The sequence below is a fragment of the Dendropsophus ebraccatus genome, chromosome 13, assembly GCF_027789765.1.
Source record: "Dendropsophus ebraccatus isolate aDenEbr1 chromosome 13, aDenEbr1.pat, whole genome shotgun sequence".
In the NCBI taxonomy this organism is placed as follows: Eukaryota; Metazoa; Chordata; class Amphibia; order Anura; family Hylidae; genus Dendropsophus; species Dendropsophus ebraccatus.
In genome coordinates this window covers 43451306-43472709 of record NC_091466.1, presented here as the reverse complement: position 1 = coordinate 43472709, position 21404 = coordinate 43451306, and the positions used below count along the sequence as shown (strand labels likewise).

Below are 21404 nucleotides of genomic sequence, written 5' to 3'. Positions count from 1 at the left end.
ATATAGATTATTCCTGAAACCCAGTGGTAGGTTATCATGGTAGCATTCTTGTTTTACTACCACCAGTTATAAATTTTTCTCCAAATTGATTCTCTTGAAATATATCCATACAGTATACAGCACCAGATTTCCAAATGTACTCTCTTGGCCGAAATTCAATCTTTGGATGCTGTTGGGTTTTCAGCAATGTTAACTATATGTCTCCTATATGAAAAGGATACATAATAGATAACTATTGATATATCTCACATCTATGGAACAATCAATATGTAACCTAACTATTCCCAACCATCCCTACCTAACCAAATGTGGTCCCAGAAATCAATGCTGTTCTATTTGATGTTAAATGAATTCTGTTGTTGGAAATACTTTACCATATAGATTCTGTTCCCTGGTGACACTGGACCACCCTGCTGTAGTGGTCTTGGACCAATGTTAATTGTACTGTCATTTGTTTCAGGAGCCCAGCTGGGGATGGACCCTCAACACCCACTAAGTCGCGAAGTAAAACTCCTTTGTCTGTGATTGAAGATATTACCTGGAGCAAGTGGCTGTATCTACAGAGGGAGCTGTCATACAGGATGAAGGCGACTTCTTCCAGACATACTAATGAACCAGATGTAAGTCTTGTGCTCTGATGTCATACTAGTATAATAATACATACAGCTTGTATCTTATGGCATTCTTCGAAAGAAAATAACATTTTACACTTTATTATATATATCTTTCTTATTATCAACACTTTCTCCATGTAAAATAATTCTAAGTAATGTCTAAGGCTGGTCCTATAGGATTTAGTCACTACTGAGCAGAAATAGCTACCATCAACATATATAGCAGCATTGTCCCTTTTAGACAGCCATTGAGGTCACATATTAAAAATCATTCTTTCACCCAAATAGTGTCTGTTCTAGCTTTTCTGATCAGATTATTTATGTTAACCTTTAATTTAGAACATGTTTATACTCTGTTTCTTACAATATTAGGCTTTAAAAGAAGTGAAGATCAGCTTCATATCCAGAATCCCCGTAAGCACTGTAAAATCACCACTTATAGAAGAATCTAAGCAATTCCTCAGGCGGCTTAAGACTTTGAATGAAGAGGCTTCATCCCCTCTTACTCAGGTAAGAATACTGCTGCAGGATGTGTTATCTGCAACCATCAGGGACACTGATAGTATATTGTAAACCATGTATCGCTCTCAGGAAACTTACAGTTATTAACTTTTGCACTGTCAGGGTCGTCCTCTATTAGCCAGAGCAGTAAGTGGTTACAAAGAGCATCTCTCCCACTGGAGGACCCAACATATCCCTGTATTACGTGGGCAGCCCACTGATTGCAATGGGACATGTGTAATGCTCCTTTTACCCTGATGTGGTGCTACAAAGGAAATGAACACTTACTGTCGATTTTTATCACATGCCACAGCAGAATACTTCTCATCATAGAACTGTTAAAAAAAAGGCATTGTTCAAAGTGGACTTCTCTACCCTTTTAATTTACTATGTGACCAAGGCTTAAAGGAAATGTGTCACCTAAATTTTATTTTGCCGATTAGAATCAGATACTTAAAGTTCTTTTATTCTAATCTGTTTCTATTTTCTGACTAATTTTTTTTTTTGTACATTATGGAGGCTGCAATCCTGCCTGTGCTGCTTAACAACATTTAGTGATACGCTTTACAGCAAGACTTATGGACATAGATGACAATAGACAGACTCTCTCCCCTTGAAATGAATGTGAAGTATCATTGAGCGTGCACTGTAACCTTTAAAAAGGTCATTCCATGGGGAGCTGCTGTTATCTTTTACTGCTGTAATCTATCTACTGGTGTCGCATGTCGCTGTAATGCTGTACAGATCACTTTACAGCAGCCTCCTCTTATTAGAGATGAGCAAACTGGCTGAGGTTCGGGTTCGTATGAACCTGAACTCTCGGCTTCTGATTCCCGCTGTCTGCCCGCTCCGTGGAGAGGGTGGATACAGCCTGAGGACCGCCTAGAAAACTGGGATACAGCCCATGGCTATGGCTGTATCCCAGTTTTCCAGGCGGTCCTCAGGCTGTATCCACCCTCTCCACGGAGCAGGCAGACAGCGGGAATCAGAAGCCGAGAGTTCAGGTTCATACGAACCCGAACCTTGGCCGGTTTGCTCATCTCTACCTCTTATCACCACAGACAGAACAGGAAGTCTCATCTTAGTTTTAGAACAATGCCACCAAAAATTCATAAAAATATTATTCCAACAATTCTCTGACACATTCCCTTTAAAATGTATCTGTCAGCTGTAAATTATGTTCCAAATTGCTGACAATATTAGATAGCTGTAAGGTCAAGGAGACATATACTGTGCCTTTCATAGTGAAGAATGTCAGGGGTTTTCCCAAGCTCCTGAAGCGCTGAGGGCTCTAATGCCTCCTTGCTCCCCCTCCCATCACTAGTAGACTGTATTTTATCTATAACACTTAGTGGGGTAGGCCACACTGTACATCACAATACCTTATTGCTTATACCCTGACACATACCAGTATTATACCCCCAAATCATGAGGAGAATAGGACCTAACTTACGTTAACTGTTTTATTTAGGAGAGTGCCAGAAATCTCCATGGAGCTCTATTTGTCTGGATGTGTTCAGTGTCCCAGTGGCTGCAGAACATTGAGGAGATGTTAGATCTGGATAACCTGACCAGGGAGGAAGCTGCTGCAGAACTGACCTTCTATGAGGTAAACCAGGGTGCAAATCTGAAATATACAGCTCCTGTGCAAAGGATTTACAGAGCCAGTATGCAGGATAAAAGAAAATGTCTTTACTTTCCTTAGCATATATTAAAAACACGTGGAAAGTAAGCTTCTTCAGCTTAGCCAACGCGTTTCAGACAAAAGTCTTTACTGGTTGCCTTTTCTTGCTAAGCGGCATCTGCTTGATTGTAATGTAACCTTATAATACAAAATGTTTTTTATTTTTTTAAGAACAAAATTTTTTTTTCCAGAAACTTACAAAGGATTTGCATGCACTTTCTGAGGAAATGGGCTCTAACACTAGCTCGCTGCTATCACCAATCACCCATGAGGGTGCGCACACCAGCATTTTGTCCCAGTGTTACAGTGACCTAAGGGGCTGGCTCCTTCAGATTCACAATACAGCCAAAACCAGATCCAGGTGTATGCAAGGAGAACTGGATAAGCACAATAACTACCAGGTAATGCATTTACACCTTCACCCTCTGAGGTGCATTAATTATTGTGGAGCAGAAGAGTAGGGCGTGTGGGCGACCTCCCGATCACACCCTTCAACTACATACAATACAGCCATGGATTTCCTATAGGTGTGTGCAGCCTGTCTCATGCGGTTGTGCACCCAGGAAATTGCACTATAATAATTATCATTGTTAATATAAATAAATGATTACATAAGTCAATATCTTTTTTTTCATTGCACTCCTCCCCAGCTACTAACGCATTTTGTACCTTTATAGTATTCTTAGATGCCCTCTGGCAGCATGTGTCTCTGGCAATACTATGGTATTCCTAGCTGCCTGCACATAGGTGTGATCCAATGAGATGAAATAACCATGAATATTGTACACATAAGTATCCATCGTGTGCATTAGTAAACCATAGGGCATATGACCAGTGATGTCAAACTCGCAGCCCTCCAGCTGTTGCTAAACTACAATTCCCATTATGCCTTGGCAACCAAAGTTTTAGTTGTTCAGGCATTATGGTAATTGTAGTTTTGCACCAGCTAGAGGGCTATAGTTGGGCACCTGTGATATAGCCAAAGGTAATGATTGCGCCCAGTTGTCAATTTACTCCTAAATTTTCACATGCATAAGAATAAATTTGACAAAAAAAGTGTTTGAGCATAAATTCCATTCCACTCTCAGGTTTTTTTTTTATGATTTTTTCCCTTTATTTTAATCATAGAATGACATCTGCTTGTTATATGATGTCCTAGTAAAGAAGAAAACAGATCTTATACAGCGACTGAGTAACAGCGGGATTGGTGAGCCGGCCGGGCTGATCCAGGTAGTGAACTTCCTACTTATTAAAGGGGATCTGTCACCAGATTTATCCGAGGACAGCATGAACCTGGTGACAGGTACCCTGTGTAAGACACCATATTGGTTATCGTAATAGGTGCTGTACTTCTGATAAAATCATCACTGTGGTCTACAGTGTGAGCATGCCCTCAGTAGTCCATGATATTTATGAGCTTCCACTTTTCCCTGCCCACCCATCAGTGATTGGCAGCATTCATTCCAGGGCCATTATCAACAGAATGCTGCCAATCATTAATCGTTAGGTGAGTCGGACCAGTAGCTTATTTGTAACCAATTTGCCTGTCTTGGACTGGGAACAATCCTAAAGTCACATAAAATGACACCCTTGCCAATTGGATATCACTGCCCTTAAAGAGGTTTTTAGGACATTTTTATTGATTGTTTACCCTCTGACATCTGACATCTGGAGTTTCACAGATCAGCTGTTCACCAGGACTGTAGTGCCCACACCTACAGTACAATGAGATGGAAGCAGACATCTATGTGCATCATGTAGTGGCCGTGCTGGGTGATGGGAGCTGAGCTGCAGTAACCCAGCACAGCCACTATACATGGCACAGCGTTGTCTGCTTCTGGCTCCAGGTACATCACACCGTACCGTGGTTCTACAGAACATGTGATCATCAAGGGTGCAAGGTGTCCACAACTCAAATAAAAAAGATTGGTCTAGCCTAGTGCTTCTCAATTCCAGTCCTCAGGCCTCACCAACAGGTCATGTTTTGAGGATATCCCATACAAAGGACACCTGTGAGAATACCTGATGCACTGACTATAATTATATCACTTGTTAAATACTAAGGAAATCCTCAAAACATGACCTGTTGGTGAGGCCTGAGGACTGGAATTGAGAAGCACTGGTCTAGCCTGAACATGTCAGCAATAAAAAAAAAAGTTCTGGTAAAGCCCTTTAATCAGTAGCCATAATTGTTCCAAGATCCTGTCTAGCAGCCTAGGATATTCCTGATAAATGTATGTCTATGTAACCAGAATAAGTACCAATACACAAACAAAAGATCATCTTTATATATAATATAATAAATGACAATAAACAAAGGAATATATATATATATATATATATATATATACTGTATGTGTGTGTATATATACATATATGTCTATATATATATACAGTGGGGAAAAAAAGTGTTTAGTCAGCCACCAATAGTGCAAGTTCCACCACATAAAAAGATGAGAGAGGTGTCTGTAATTGACACCATATGTAGACCTCAACTATGGGAGACAAGATGAGAAAACAAATCCAGAAAATCACATTGTCTGATTTTGTAAGAATTTATTTGCAAATTATGGTGGAAAATATGTATTTGGTCAGTAACAAAATTTCATCTCAATACTTTGTTATATATCCTTTGTTGTCAATGACAGAGGTCAAACATTTTCTGTAAGTCTTCACAAGGTTGGCACACACTGTTGTTGGTATGTTGGCCCATTCCTCCATGCAGATCTCCTCTAGAGCAGTGATGTTTTGGGGCTGTCACTTGGCAACACGGACTTTCAACTCCCTCCAAAGGTTTTCTATAGGGTTGAGATCTGGAGACTGGCAAGGCCAATCCAGGACCTTGAAATGCTTCTTACGAAGCCACTCCTTCATTGCCCTGGCGGTGTGATTTGGATCATTGTCATGTTGAAAGACCCAGCCACATTTCATCTTCAATGCCCTTGCTGATGGAAGGAGGTTTGCACTCAAAATCTCACGATACATGGTCTCATTCATTCTTTCATGTACCCGGATCAGTCGTCCTGGCCCCTTTGCAGAGAAACAGCCACAAAGCATGATGTTTCCACCCCCATGCTTTACAGTAGGTATGATGTTTGATGGATGCAACTCAGTATTCTTTTTCCTCCAAACACGACAAGTTGTGTTACTACCAAACAGTTCCACTTTGGTTTCATCAGACCATAGGACATTCTCCCAATACTCTTCTGGATCATCCAAATGCTCTCTAGCAAACTTCAGACGGGCTCAGACATGTACTGGCTTAAGCAGTGGGACACGTCTGGCACTGCAGGATCTGTGTCCATGGCGGCGTAGTGTGTTACTGATGGTAGGCTTTGTTACATTTGTCCCAGCTCTCTGCAGTTCATTCACTAGGTCCCCCCGTGTGGTTCTGGGATTTTTGCTCACCGTACTTGTGATCTTTTGTGTGGAGCCCCATGGAGCCCAAGATCGAGGGAGATTATCAGTGGTCTTGTATGTCTTCCATTTTCTAATTATTGCTCCCTCAGTTGATTTCTTTACTCCAAACTGGTTGCCTATTGCAGATTCAGTCTTCCCAGCCTGGTTCAGGGCTACAATTTTGTTTCTGGTGTCCTTTGACAGCTCTTTGGTCTTCACCATAGTGGAGTTTGGAGTCTGACTGTTTGAGGGTGTGCACAGGTGTCTTTTTATACTGATAACAAGTTTAAACAGGTGCCATTACTACAGGTAATGAGTGGAGGAAAGAGGAGACTCTTAAAGAAGAAGTTACAGGTGTGTGAGAGCCAGAAATCTTGATTGTTTGTAGGTGACCAAATACTTATTTTCCACCATAATTTGCAAATAAATTCTTACAAAATCAGACAATGTGATTTTTGGGATTTGTTTTCTCATTTTGTCTCTCATAGTTGAGGTCTACATATGGTGTCAATTACAGACGCCTCTCATGTTTTTAAGTGGGAGAACTTGCACTATTGGTGACTGACTAAATACTTTTTTTCCCCACTGTGTGTGTGTGTGTGTATATATATATATATATAATATATACTGTATATACATACATATATAATTTTACACCATGTATCTATGTTTGGTTCCTCTCAGGTGGCAGCTGTGTATGAGGATGAACTTCTGAGCTTAGAAAACCAAGTGTCAACCCTGAATGAGAGAGGAGAGAAACTTTCCATCCCTATATGTTCCAACCAGGAGATTCACAAACTGGAGGTGAGGATGCAAGATGGTCAGGTGGAATGGTTTGGTGGTGTTGGTGGTGATGCTCTATTAGATGGGTAGACAGAAACAAGGGCATCAGCTGTATTGGAATAGGGGTATTCTACGCTAGAAAATGTATAATGAAATGGAAATTATTCCAAGCAAACACTGTGATGTCACGTAGTGTAGGAAATCCTATGCCATTGGGGTAAATAAGTAGATAGTAAAAATGAAAGAATTTAACAATGTATGTGTGTAGTGCCACCTTAAGGAGAAAACTGGTACTTTGGTTTCCGTAGATATATTTTTTTTAAAGGCTGTAGAATTATTATTATTATTATTATTATTATTATTATTATTATTATTATTATTATTTATATAATTTTTTTTTGCTCACTTGCTACCTAAACAGAAGACGAAGCAGCTTTCTTTATTCACAATGTCTTGCCTGTTTGCTGCAGCAGAATCTGTGTACAGGAAAGGGAGGCCCAGCTGGCTGTACAAGGATAAAGTATGCCAGTATATGAGACCTAGTAATGGAAGCAGCACCCTGGGCACACAGACCTCACACCCACCATATATCACTGGGAGTGACATGACACTTGAGAAACATCAGATACTAGGAGCAGGTTGCAAATGGCATATCTGGATCTGAAAATGAATGAAGAGGTGATGCTTGCAGCCTAAGGGCTATTCCCACACAGTATTTTTGGTTCGTATTTGCAACCAAAACCAGGAGTGGGTTGAAAACACAGAAAGGCTATATTTACACACTGTTGAAATTGAGTGGATGACCGTCATTTAATGGCAGATAATTCCTGTTATTTTAAAACAACGGCCAATGTGTGTGAACACAGGCTAAAAATGTCATTGATGTCCATAACACTTAAGAACAAATTTAGTAAAATTGTTAACATTGAGAAGACATTAGTTCTACTCCGCAGTCGTCCTCTAGCTGACATCAGTTGTATGTGCTGCTAACGCTTACAGAGTTCTATATTTTCCAGTCTTTATTGATGACTGTGTGTTCTTCTAGGATGTCCTGGATGATACCTGGCACATTCTTCGCTCCCACCAGGATACATGTAGCAGCGCCATTATTAGTAAGGCACAAGTGGAGACGTTGCTGCGCGGATTATATGAGCTGCTTTCTTTGGGAAAAGAAAAGATTGAAAAAAGTCGAGAATATTGCAGCCGAAGTAAAGAAAGCCTAAACTCTCATATAGAGAACCACAGGGTATGTAAACAGCTCTCACTGTGGGCATAAAATGTCTCTTAAAAGAAGTGAGTTACATAATTGAATACAAGGCTGTGTGCGGCACAGTAGTTATGTCCTGTATCCTGCCTATAGCCATGTCTGTAAATGAAAGCAGTCATCTGGTAATAGCGGTGTGACATCATTGTGGAATTACAGATTTGCCTCTGATTCCTGGCACAGTCATATCTTTTAGCTCTTCCTCCATACTCTTTATTATTAAAGGGGTTTTGCAAACTGAGGACCCCTGCTAGGAATGCATCCTCCAACTCTTTATGCTTTTAAAAAAACAACCTTCGAAGAGCGTTACTGTCACTTAAAAAAATCTCTCGACATATACTACATAGACATGTCAAAAGTTTTAAAAGGTAGGGATTGGTTTGGGATCTTAGTGGTGGGACCGCCACCAATTGATTGACTTAAGGCCCTATTACACCAATCGAAACGATTATCGTCCTATTCGGCCGTTACGGCTGATAATCGCTTTGTGCACAATGTCGGCTGATCATTATCTCTTAACAGGATAAAACGCTAAAAATCAGCCTGACACTCCGTGTAACAGGAGTGTCGGGAACAGACTGCTGCTGTCTCGTATTTGCTGACGATTGCCCAGGCAGTCCCCGTCTCTTACCCGCTTGCTGTTGGTGTGTATAATAGCACTGGCAGCGGGCAGGGGAACAAGGAGCAAGTGAGCACTGACCTGACAGGTTGGCGCTCCCTTGCTCTCCACATCACCCCATGTAATAGGGGGTATAGTCGTCAGCTCACTGCTCTATATGACTCATTGCAGAGACAGACTCTATAGACTTACAGTGGACCCCACCTCCGGCAATTAGTAGAATCAATCAGCGAGCTGGTCATCAATATCTGATTAGTAGGGTCCAACACCTGGCACCACCACCAATCAGCTGTTGGCAGACAGCTCCATACTTTATGTAGTGGTTGTGCTGGGTTACTGCAGTTTAGGCCTCATGGACGTGAATTGAAGCTGAGGTGCAGTAATCCATCAGAAAATGATCACTAGAATCACTATGCACTTCTCTCATTGTCTTCCAAAAGACACTTTCCCCAGCTCTAACAATCAGCTCTGAACACCCAGACCCCAACCAATCAAAACTTTTAACATGTTTCTAGTTCTTAACCCTATAATATAGGGTATCCTTAGCACATATTTATTGCAGCTTTACAGTGTGTCTCTAAACCATATTCAGAAGAGAGCAATCCATAGTATGTAGATGGGACATACAGTAAGTGTCTTATGTGCATGGCCAACATGGATTGATTCAAGACTCCGTTCAATGTATTCCTGGTAAAAGCTCTACTTCCTCATAGACCACAAGGGTCTGATGATAAATTAGATAATCGTCTTATGCTGTTTTACCAGTTTACTGTCCTCATTCACCACTCTTGATCTCCCTCCTAATCTCTCAAAGTTCTCAAGTCCCTCTTCCTTGGATTACGGTTATTTTCACTGAGAGTGTGGACGGACTTATATAGAGCCTCAGCTTAGTCAGCTATTTTTACTCTTACTTTAATTGATTGTGTAATAAAAAGTTAGGCAATCCACGTCCCCAGAAAGTAAATGAACCCGTATGTTACACAGCATAGACTTTTATAGTTTATCATTTCATCTTTTAGTTTATAAATTCTCATCAATATACATTTTTTTCCTCCATCCCTCTTGGGTATCAAAAAAGTTGACGGGTGATATGAATTTGCCTTTTTGGATTTATAAAAGAAGTGGACCATAGACTTGGCTCAGTGTAGCTTGCTGGTTAGGACAGTTCCCATAGTGTTGTAAATGTATACCCAAGTATCAGCTGGTGACTGCGTCTAGACTACTTCCCGTTTATATGCATTTACTTTGCAGTTCTCGGTAACACAGAAGACCATGATATTGACTACAACAAAATGTGTACATGTGGGAACAGGCCTTAACCAAGTCACCAGCTGGCTATATTATTGCCAATAAAATGAATAGACCTTCTGCTATGTGGGGTGGTATACAAATAACCTTTTCATCAGCATACAGACCTATACCTGAGGTGTACAGCAATAGCACTATGTGAGCCGAGCCTTAAAGGGGTTATCCAGCGAAAATCTTTTTCTTTCAAATCAACTGGTTTCAGAAAGTTATATAGATTTGTAATTTACTTCTATTTAGAATTTTTAAGTCCTCCCATAAGTAGCTGCTGTGTGCCCTGCAGGAAATGTTGTATTCTTTTCAGTCTGACACAGTGCTCTCTGCTGACATCTCTGGCCAAAGACAGGAACTGTCCAGAGCAGTAGCAAATCCCCATAAAAAACTTTTCTTGCTGAGATGTCAGCAGAGAGCACTGTGTCAGACAGAAAAGAAAACATTTCCAGCAGGACATACATCAGTACTGGAAGACTTAAGATTTTTAAATAGAAGTAAATTACAAATCTATATATCTTTCTGAAACCAGTTGATTTGAAAGAAAAAGATTTTTGCTGGAGAACTCCTTTAAATCTCCTTTCTTGGCAGGCTATGGTTATCAATATTTGTTTTGTTTTTTTTCATCCAGTGACATTGGGAATATGGTTACTGATTATACATGATGTTTCATATAGTAAGATATCCAGTAAAATGTCCTTATATCTTTTCTAAAACAGAAGTTTTTCAGTCATCTGGAAAGTCAGGTTCTGCTGCTCCAAGACTTCTCGTCACGGAATCCAGACCTTGTCAAGCCTATAGAGACAGTGACACAAGAGGCTGAGACCCTAAGACAACACTCAGATGACCACTGTATTAATATAATGGTCTTAATGAAGGTAATGTTAGCAGCACTGACATGCCCTATAGTGTTCACATATATTTCTACTGTTATCATATCTACTCCATATCTAACTTTACTGACCACAACCCAGTGTGTAAATAGTTGTGGCCCAGGATCTAATGTTTTGTTTATCATGTATGTTAACAGAACTGGAATGACTTTGACTCGAAATATGATTATATCATGAAGAAATATGAGGCCTTGGAAGCCACAATCCCTACAAGCAGTTTGGTGGAAGAGTCGGTAGAAAGGGTTACAGAACGGCTAAAACAGTACCAGGTAAATCCAATCCTGTCTCAAGTGACATCATCTTATACCGACGTCTGACAAAAGTAAAAGGTGTATGAGGACCTTAAAGCACTAGGCACCACTAGGTACATCGCTTTCTGCTTTTTACATGAACAGACTGTTGCCAGCATAGGGATGTTGGTGCTGCGGCTCTTTTTTCGAACCACTACACTGTTCTAGGGGTGGGCCGGCCTTCTCCCCTCTGTGACGTGGCTCCATTAGAAACAATGGAGCGAGGGGAGGAGAGATCGTCACACTGGGGGTTGTCGGGCCTGCCCCCAGTGCTTCATGCCTGTCCCCGCTCAGGCAGCGGTTCAAAAAAAGAACCATGGCATCGGTATGTTCATGTAACAGAACACAAAGCAATGTACCTTATGATACATGTGCTTTAAGTGATTGCTGGACACCTCTTGCAGCTTATCTCCTTGATAATCGGTCATGTTGAAAACCTAACCAAAAGTACAATAAAACTGTTAACAATAATTCATATTACCTTTTCAGAAAGTTCAGAAGCATATTGATGAGAATGAATCCAGACTGAGCCAGTTAGTTGTGGCCGGTAAAACGTTACAGAGCACAGTCGCTTGCTCAGAACTTGACGGACAGATTACCAAGATGGAACAGCAATGGACACAACTATCCAAGAAAGTCAACCATGAGCTGCACAGATTGGAGTCTCTTATTAGCCATCTAACAAGGTCAGAATCACTAAGTATCATGTGTTATACCGTATGTCAGTTTCTGGATTCAGAATCTTCAAAAAATCTGAATCCGTTTTAGACTTTGGAAAATACAATTTTTTTCCCCTTAATACTTGGAAAACAATTTTAGGTTTTTGAATAAAAAGAAACAAATTAAAGAAGACATAACAGATCCTTATACAAATATAAACCACTCATTATAGGCTCCATGTATGTTAATAGCATTCTCTGATTCAGTTAATGTCTTCACCCTTCGTAGACGTAGCCATTTTGTTCCCTCGCAAGTTATGTTCCATTTCTGATCCTAAGAGCCGCATAACATTTCCTTGGTTTTAGACCAGTGAATGGAGTATGGGCTTCGTGATTGTCAGCAATGCTAACAATTGGCAACACAAAGGCTGCTGCCAAACAGACGGCTGCGTTGTGAGCGAGAGTTATTGGAAAGGGCAAAGCCACATCCTCTCGTAGATTTCCTCTAGATACCGTAATTATATTACAGTACTTAATGGCTTTGAGAGCATACTTCAGGAGTTAGGGTTATTTCATGTACTTGTTTAAACACAGGGATTGTGCTTATTTTTTTTTTCGATTTCCTCCCTCAGTTATAACAAAGACTCATCTGAATTATCGACTTGGCTGGAATCTGCCCGACAGAAGTTGAGCATTAGCAGAATGCAGTCCCTGGATGCTTCTCAGAAACTGGACACCATCAGAAACAACTTGAACAACTTCTTTGTAAGACAACCAATAAGGAGTAACACTTCATTGTGATACTTATTTTGGAGCGGGGGTGACTCTATCAATGCTTGATACATGTTATATTGGTAGGCTCGGACGAAGTCAACTGATAAGCTGTAGACATGTATGGAGCAGACTGCAAGCATTTTTGGCCATCATGCTATACAACCCCTGCTTTACCGCATCCAGTATAGGGATCCCTCATTTTAGGAATGGGGGGGGCTGATTTTGGGCCTCCACCACTAACATTTATCACCTGTTCCACGTATAGGTAATAAATGCTAAAGGCCAAATAGAAAGAGATTTAGCAACTTCTAGCAATTGATGTGGCCTCAGCCCCGGCCAATCAGACTCCTGGTCGGAGTTTAATCATACTCTTTATTTCCACTAATTATGTTTGCATCCACTTGCAGTCTATCCATGGATTACTACTACAAGTATTCGGCAAAGACCACCAATGGGAGGAGTATACTGGATATTATGAGAAATTATATAAAGTATAGGAATTACTGTATTTTCCATCATATAAGGGCATATAAGACGACCCCCAACTTTCCAGTTAAAATATAGAGTTTGGGATATTCTTGTCGTATAAGACTACCCCTCTTCTAACACACACCAAATAAAAATGAATAAAAAAAAACAGCAGCAAGATCTGAAAGGCAGAGAAGGAGAAATAGTAATATAGCAGGATACAAGGGCAGCCAGGCAGGTGAAAGAGGTGTGTTTTGTGGACACAGTGCTCCTCTACCTTATCTCTTTTTTTCCCACACCCCGGACACCTGCAGCTTGCATTGCCCTTCATACGGTCGCTGCATACATTGGAGTTGCGGCTGTTTTTAGCTCCCCCCACCGTATGTGGCAACTGCAGATTTTCCAGTCTGATTCGGACATTTTTCAGCACCCGCCCTATAAGACGACACCTGCCATAAAAGACGACCCCTGACTTTTGAGAAGGTTTTCCCGGGTTAAAAAGTAGCCTTATATGCAAGGAAAATACAGTACTATAGGTTATAAATCAAGGTGATAAAAACTTGTGTCATGTGCCCCATGATATGAAGGTAGCGGAGCCTTAAAGTGACTCTGTACCCACAATCTGACCCCCCCAAACCACTTTTACCTTCGGATAGCTGCTTTTAATCCAAGATCTGTCCTGTGGTCCGTTCGGCAGGTGATGCAGTTATTGTCATAAAAATGTACTTTTAAAATTGCAGCTCCGTGCCCTATAAGCGTATCTGTGCCCTAACTTTGCACCACCCCCTCCGTCCCTCCTCCCCACCCTCCTCATCATTAGGAATGCTCCAGGCAGATTGCCTCCTATTCACCACCTGTGTTACCACAGCACATGGGCTGGATCATTAATACACCTGTGCAATGTTCAAACAGCAGTAAATGTTCCAGTTGCATTCCTAATGATGAAGAGGGTGGGGAGGAGGGACGGAGGGGGTGGTGCAAAGTTAGAGCACAGATACGCCCATAGGGCACAGGGCTGCAATTTTAAAAGTAAATTTAATGACAATTACTGCATCATCTGCCGAACGGACCCCAGGGCAGATCTTGGATTAAAAGCAGCTATCCGAAGGTACAAGTGGTTTGGGGGGGGAGGTCAGATTGTGTTGCTTTAAATTTTCAATCAAGTTTTACCATATACCTTTTAAATAATACTGAAATAGTTTAGATTTTCTTCTGGCCACTAAGCCTAATAATATGATGACACTACCTGCCCTGTAGAATAAAAATTTTTAGCACTATCCTTACAGGCAGGATTAAAATTAGGAAACCATTTGAAAACAAGGGAGAACTAAATTGTTAATAGAAGGAGAATCCTCTTCCCACTACATTGTGTGGAGAGAATGTTTGACCTTTTACCTTGAATTGTAGCCAGTCTTTCTTTTACTTGTTGGCCAATTAGAACCAGTCCAAAACCTAACATACATCCACCACTACTCTGCTGGAGAGATGATCCCTGGAAGGGTGGTTTATCCCCACTTTCTACAACCCTGTCATAGTATCATTGGCCTTATTTATGTGTAGCCACCCTTCTATTTAGACTTTGAGGCCCACTTAGTAGACTAGGAAGCCTTCACAGACTATCTGAACCCGAGCAGTGCATTGGTTAACTCTCCATTGGACATTGCCAGTAAATGGTTTACACTTTATTCTCACTCAGCATTTAGAACATCCAGTACAAATATCACAGCGGCATTGCACGCCAGAGATCAACAAACTGATATTTCTGTTGGGTCTTTTTTTGACATAATTTATTAAATGTCTTCATATCCTATACCAAACTCTTGCCTTCTAAATGTTCCTGTGCCAAAAACACTTGATGCTACAGAAACCTGAGAAATAATTCTAGAATAGCTGAATAATTCAGTCTCCTGCAGGAGATAAAGGACAGACTTCCAAGAATAAACCCAGCCATTACCACATGTTAATGGGATAACTAACGGCCTCACCATAAGACATTTTAAGAGGCTTGGACGTCATAGAGAAGCGGTTATTATGGGAAGTCCTGGAAAGAGTGAGGAACTACTCTTTTGGTTATTGTACTGGAAAATAAAAATATATAAAATATTATACATGTATGAATCCTAATACTTATGAAGGGTCATTTTATCTAATAATCTAACTGAAGATGGACTTTATCTCTCTAATAAGGATAGTCTTTCTGCTATCACCGGTTCTCACCAAATTGAGTGGACAGGTCACTGCCCACCCTCGAAATATAGGTATTTAGTAGAGATGATTAAGCTTGAGAATGCTCAAGTTTGATGGTTTGGCATTTAAATACCAGTGGCTAAAGACGTTGGATACAGCCCTAGGGAGTCCTGGAAAACAGAGATATAGCCATAGGCTTCCTGGACTCCCTAGAGCTGCATCCAGCTTCTTCAGTCAGGAATGATCGGACTCAAGCATGCTCAAGTTGCACTCATCTGTAGTATTTAGGCACTTATGGTAGGGTTTTATGATTGACAGAAAGGTCTACTGTTTTAGAAAATGGATTAAGCTGGGTTCTCTTTTTGTTATACCTGTTTTTTTATGGATTGTATTAAACACATGTTATTTTCTTGCATTTACAGGAATTTACAAATGATGTGGACCAGAAATCTTCCTTAAAGACCTCAGTAGTGAATGCTGGTAACCAGCTTCTCCGATTGAGGGAGTCGGATACTTCAGTCCTAAAACTCAACTTGACAAAGTTTGAGGAAGGTTGGACGGAACTTATAGGAGCATTGCCTGCTACTCAAGACAAGCTGCAACAAGTAAGGAGCCATTCCTATGTTAAGATCCATCCATCCAGATGGACTGTTTTATTTATTGTACTTGGGTGCTCCAATGGAAGTAGAGACAAAATCGTCCCATGACCTTCATAATAATGTTTGCCTGTTTGCCCTGTAACTCTGCTTTAAGTTCTTCCATTCTGTGCATGTGGAGAATCTCCTTAAACTAATCTTAGACTGTGGTTGGACATGTTTACTTCCACTTTCTTAGTCTGACAGTATGGGCCGTCACTAAAAGAAAGCTCAGTATATATTTTTTTATGTTTTACTTCACCAGGGAGCATTAACAGTAGGAAAACTGCTGGGTCGTTTTGCAGCTTGATACCAGTAATAGTATGTAAGAGATCAATTACAGATCCCTCCAGAGCAATTTTTTTTTTTTAACAGCACTTAAACATGTAGAAGCCTGTGTTTGTTAGCTGTTTTGGTGCAGTTCATTTAAGCTTTGGTTCGGAGAAACCCATTAACCCATTAAAGTTTGGCAAATCAGTTACTATTCTTAAAGTAAAGAACGCTCTCAAATATCATTATTGAGTCACTTTTTCTCTACACTAGACCACTTCATTGGTAATTGTCACATGACTTTTTTTAATCCCATACTTTTCCTAATGTGTATCCAAAACATGAAAATCTTGTGTTGTATATGAAGTTTATAGCCAACAGGTAGGCTGGCTGTTCACATGAGTTTAAAGTTAGACAAACCCACCAACTTTGGCAGGATTGTTTAAACATAAAATCAGGGCCGTCTTACCCATTGAACATGATAGGCGGCTGTCCGGGGGCCCTTGCGCCCTAGGGGGCCCCTGCCCGCTGTGACATATTCCCTGTCCCTGGTCCCCAAGCAAGCTCCCTTGTAGGTATTGTGCCTGTGCTGCCGTCAGCTGCTCCCCCCTCCCCCCCGGCTGACGTGACATCTTCCTTGTCCCTGGTCTGCACGGCGCAAGCTCCCCCTTGTAGATGCTGTGCAGTGCCTGTGCTCTGAGTCCTGATGTCAGCTGCACTACACCCCCCCTCCCCCCCCCCCCCCCCCCGGGCACGGTCCTCAGACTCAGGCCAGCAGAAGGGAGAGGAGTCTGTGAACGCTGTATGCGGCAGCTGAGACTCCTCCCCCTTCATGTATTAACTGAGGACGACGTCAGGACTCAGCCCATGAGGATGGCTGCCGGAGTACTGTGCAGTGAACAGGGAAACGTGGTGAATATATTACATGCCTCAGGTTCAATATATTAGACATGTTGCTTGCTGTCCCTCTGCATATAAGCCCTGTTGTCTCCCTGTATACTGTATAATACAATATACAGGGAAACAACATGGCTTATATATAGAGAAGGGCAAAACAACATGTCTCATATATACAGAGGGGCAACAACATGACTATTATATTATATATGAACCATGTTGTTTCCCAGTATACAGGGAAACAACATGGTTCTCATATATATAAGACATGTTGTTTTGCCCTTCTCTATATATATGCCATGTTGTTTCCCTGTATATTGTATTATACAGTATACATACAGGCAGGGCCGCCGATAGGGCAGTACAACCGGTACTGCCGTATGGGGCCCGGACCCTAAGAGACATGGGGGGGGCCCGACCGCTACGCTAGGGGGGCCCGCACGGCCCCCCTTGCCACCTGGGGGGGGGGTTGTGCCGCTTCGGTCCGGTGAGCTTCCGGCACACGCTGCCTCTATCACTGGCCGGAAGCTCACAGCTGCAGCCCTGCGGTCCTTCTCTCCTGCTCGGCAGCGGCGCACGTGACGTCATCGCGCCGAGCAGGAGAGAAGTTCCTGGACCGCGGGGCTGCAGCTGTGAGCTTCCGGCCAGTGATAGAGGCAGCGTGTGCCGGAAGCTCACCGGACCAAAGCTGCATGGGAAGGGGGGACCTGCCTCACCTGCCTCACCTGCCTCTGCTCCCCCGGCCGCTCCCTCTTCCCCCAGCCTCTCCTCCTGTACCCCCTTCCAGCCTCTCCTCCTGTACCCCCCCTCCAGCCTCTCCTCCTGTACCCCCCCTCCAGCCTCTCCTCCTGTACCCCCCCCTCCAGCCTCTCCTCCTGTACCCCCCCTCCTGCCTCTCCTCCTGTACCCCCCCTTCCAGCCTCTCCTCCTGTACCCCCTTCCAGCCTCTCCTCCTGTACCCCCCTCCAGCCTCTCCTCCTGTACCCCTCCTCCAGCCTCTCCTCCTGTACCCCCCCCTCCAGCCTCTCCTCCTGTACCCCCCCTCCAGCCTCTCCTCCTGTACCCCCCCCTCCAGCCTCTCCTCCTGTACCCCCCTCCAGCCTCTCCTCCTGTACCCCCCCTCCAGCCTCTCCTCCTGTACCCCCCCCCCCTCCAGCCTCTCCTTCTGTACCCCCCCCTCCAGCCTCTCCTCCTGTACCCCCCCCTCCAGCCTCTCCTCCTGTACCCCCCCTCCAGCCTCTCCTCCTGTACCCCCCTCCTGTACCCCCTCCAGCCTCTCCTCTTGTACCCCCCTGCCTCTCCTCCTGCACCCCCAGCCTCTCCTCCTGTACCTCCTCTAGCCTCTCCTCCTGCACCCCACAGCCTCTCCTCCTGCACACCACAGCCTCTCATCCTGTACCCCTCAGCCTCTCCTCCTGTACCCCTCAGCCTCACCCCCTGCACCCCCCAGCCTCTCCCCCAGCCTCTCCTCCTCTACCCCCCCTCCAGCCTCTCCTCCTGCACCCCCCTTCCAGCCTCTCCTCCTGTACCCCCTTCCAGCCTCTCCTCCTGTACCCCCCCTCCTGTACCCCCTCCAGCCTCTCCTCCTGTACCCCCTCCAGCCTCTCCTCTTGTACCCCCCCGCCTCTCCTCCTGCACCCCCCCGCCTCTCCTCCTGCACCCCACAACCTCTCCCCCTAGCCTACCCTCCTGCACCCCCAGCCTCTCCCCCAGCCTTTCCGTCAGCACCCCCCAGCCTCTCTGTCAGCACCCCCAGCCTCTCTGTCAGCACCCCATAGCCTCTCCACCAGCACCCCCAGCCTCTCTGTCAGCACCCCCTAGCCTCTCCACCAGCACCCTATCTTCTCCCCCTGCCCCATCTGCTCCTCCGCCTGTCCCCCATCTTCTCCCCCTGCCACCCCAGCTGCCCAATCTTCTCCCTGCCACCCTAGCTGCCCCCTATCTGCTCCCCCTGCCTGCCACCCCAGCTGATCCTCCTGCCCCCCATCTACTCCCCCTGCCACCCCAGCTGCTGCCCCCGAGCTGATCCCTCTGCCCCACATTGCTCCCTCTGCCCCCCCCAGCTGCTCCCCCTGCCCCTCTCACCCCAGCTGCTCCCCCTGCCCCCATCTACTACCCCTGCCCCTCTCACCCCAGCTGCTCCCCCTGCCCCCATCTGCTCCTCCTCCTGCCCCCATCTACTCCCCCTGCCCCCAGCTGCTCCCTCTGCCTCCCCAGATTCTCCCCCTGCCACCCCTAGCTGCTCCCCCTCCCCGTCACCCCAGCTGCTCTCCTTCCCCCTGTCACCCCAGCTTCTCCCCTTCACCCCAGCGGCTTCCCCTGCCACCCCCAGCTGCCTCCCTTCCCCAGTCACCCCCAGCTGCCTGCTTGCAGACTAGTTGTGGTCGGAGAAGTCTTCTTGATTGCTGCGCCAGATGGAGAAGAAAGCAAAAAGTGAGCGACGGCAATCGTAGAAGACGTCACCTGTGAGTCATTAGTAACTGCACTGTAATCACTTCTATAGTGTGCAGAGCCTGTGTACCATTGGGGTCTAAATGGGTCAGTGTATTGTTTGCGGTAGTGTACTGACACAGCCTTGCGGTCACTTCAGTACACTGGCGCAAACTTTTAAACTAGGACCCAACTACAACAGCCGCAGGCACTACAACTCCCAGCATATGCTGAGGGCTGCAGACTGTCAGTAAATGCTGGGAGTTGTAGTGCCTGCAGCTGTTGTAGTTGGGTCCTAGGTGCATTATACACTGGATGCTTTGTAGCCAGGCCCGCTTCTGCCATGAGGCGGAATGAGCCTTCCGCCTCAGGCGGCAGATTTTGCGGTCCGGCAGGGGGCGGCATTATGTCCCCCCTGCTGTCATTTTTGTTAAGTATCACTTAACAAAAATGACAGCGGCCGCTAACCTGTCCCGTCACCCGCGCTCTCCACATCCCGTCAGGTCCCGCGATGTCACCCTGCAGCTGTCACGGACCTCCAGGCTGCGGGACTGCCCCGCGCGACCCGATCACCCCACTCACTCACCACAGCCTGGAGGTCCGTGACATTGCGGGACCTGACGGGATGTGGAGACAGCAGAGAGCGAGGGCCGGCTGCAGCGTGGGACAGGTGAGTGGATGGCTGTGGCGACGGGGGGGGGGGGGGGGGAGTGCCAGCCATCACTCGGGGCGGCCGCCTGAGGTTTGCCTCAGGCGGCAGAAACCCCAGAATCGGCCCTGTTTGTAGCATATAAGAATACATAGATCTGTGGGGGCTCAGTGCAGGGACGTGACCCCAGAACATCACTAATAGGGGATAGTGGTAGATGTTTTGTTCTATCCCCTATTAGTGATGTTCTGGGGTCACTTCCCTACACTGATCCCCCACAGATCTTTGTATTCTTATATGCCACAAAGCATCCAGTGTATAGGACCCAACTACAACAGCTGCAGGCACTACAACTCCCAGCATGTACTGACAGTCTGCAGCCCTCAGAGTATGCTGGGAGTTGTAGTACAGTGTAGACAGATGTATTGCTGGACCTTCAGGGCTAATGGTTGTCACCCACAGATTGCAGCCACCAGGAGCCTCTGCACACAGTGATTTATTACAGGGTTGTCCTCTCAGAGACTACAACTCCCAGCATACCCTGAGAGCTGTATAAATGTAGGGATTTGTCACAAATACAGATGAATTCAGGAAAGGAGCGGGTCAGCATGTCGTGTCTCACTGGTTCTATATTGGTGGGCCCCAGGTCCCCCAGTCCGACACTGGACAGAAGCGGACCCCAAACTAAGACGTCCCCGGCCTCCTTCCTTCCTCCATCACATTTGTTTGATGAGAACAGCAGGCATCAAGCAGAGCGACACCCAAGTGCCAGGGTATATACCATGCATGTACAGTAATGGGGGGGGGGGGCGCCTCAGCGTGCAAAGTGCCTAGGGCAGCATAAACTCTAAATACAGGCCTGGCTGCCGGCACTTCATACCAGCAGCCTATGGGAGGCCGGGCCGTGACCTCTCCGGCAGGCGTGATCATGTGACGTCATCACGCCTGCCGGAAGTCCCGTCCCTGCGGCTCGTAAGATGGAGCCCGAAGAGGAGGAAGAGCTGCTGCCTGCACAGCGCGGATTAGGTGAGTAGGATGTTTGTTTTTTTAGGGGCACCTCTGGGGGCATTATTAGTTCATGGGGGGCACCTC

At 44.8% G+C, this 21404-nt stretch overlaps 1 protein-coding gene across 4 annotated transcripts in view; it reads left to right on the top strand.

Moving 5' to 3' along the window:
- Positions 1-21404, top strand: part of SYNE2 (spectrin repeat containing nuclear envelope protein 2) — a 225701-nt gene that overhangs the window by 152503 nt on the left and 51794 nt on the right. For all 4 annotated transcript variants that reach the window (XM_069949162.1, XM_069949164.1, XM_069949163.1 and 1 more), the window contains 12 exons: positions 461-620; positions 987-1124; positions 2587-2724; positions 2991-3200; positions 3928-4029; positions 6883-7002; positions 8027-8227; positions 10880-11038; positions 11191-11322; positions 11833-12029; positions 12635-12767; positions 15854-16036. In XM_069949162.1, the coding sequence (XP_069805263.1) occupies positions 461-620; positions 987-1124; positions 2587-2724; positions 2991-3200; positions 3928-4029; positions 6883-7002; positions 8027-8227; positions 10880-11038; positions 11191-11322; positions 11833-12029; positions 12635-12767; positions 15854-16036 (1873 nt within the window). The remainder of the gene's footprint in view (positions 1-460; positions 621-986; positions 1125-2586; positions 2725-2990; positions 3201-3927; positions 4030-6882; positions 7003-8026; positions 8228-10879; positions 11039-11190; positions 11323-11832; positions 12030-12634; positions 12768-15853; positions 16037-21404) is intronic.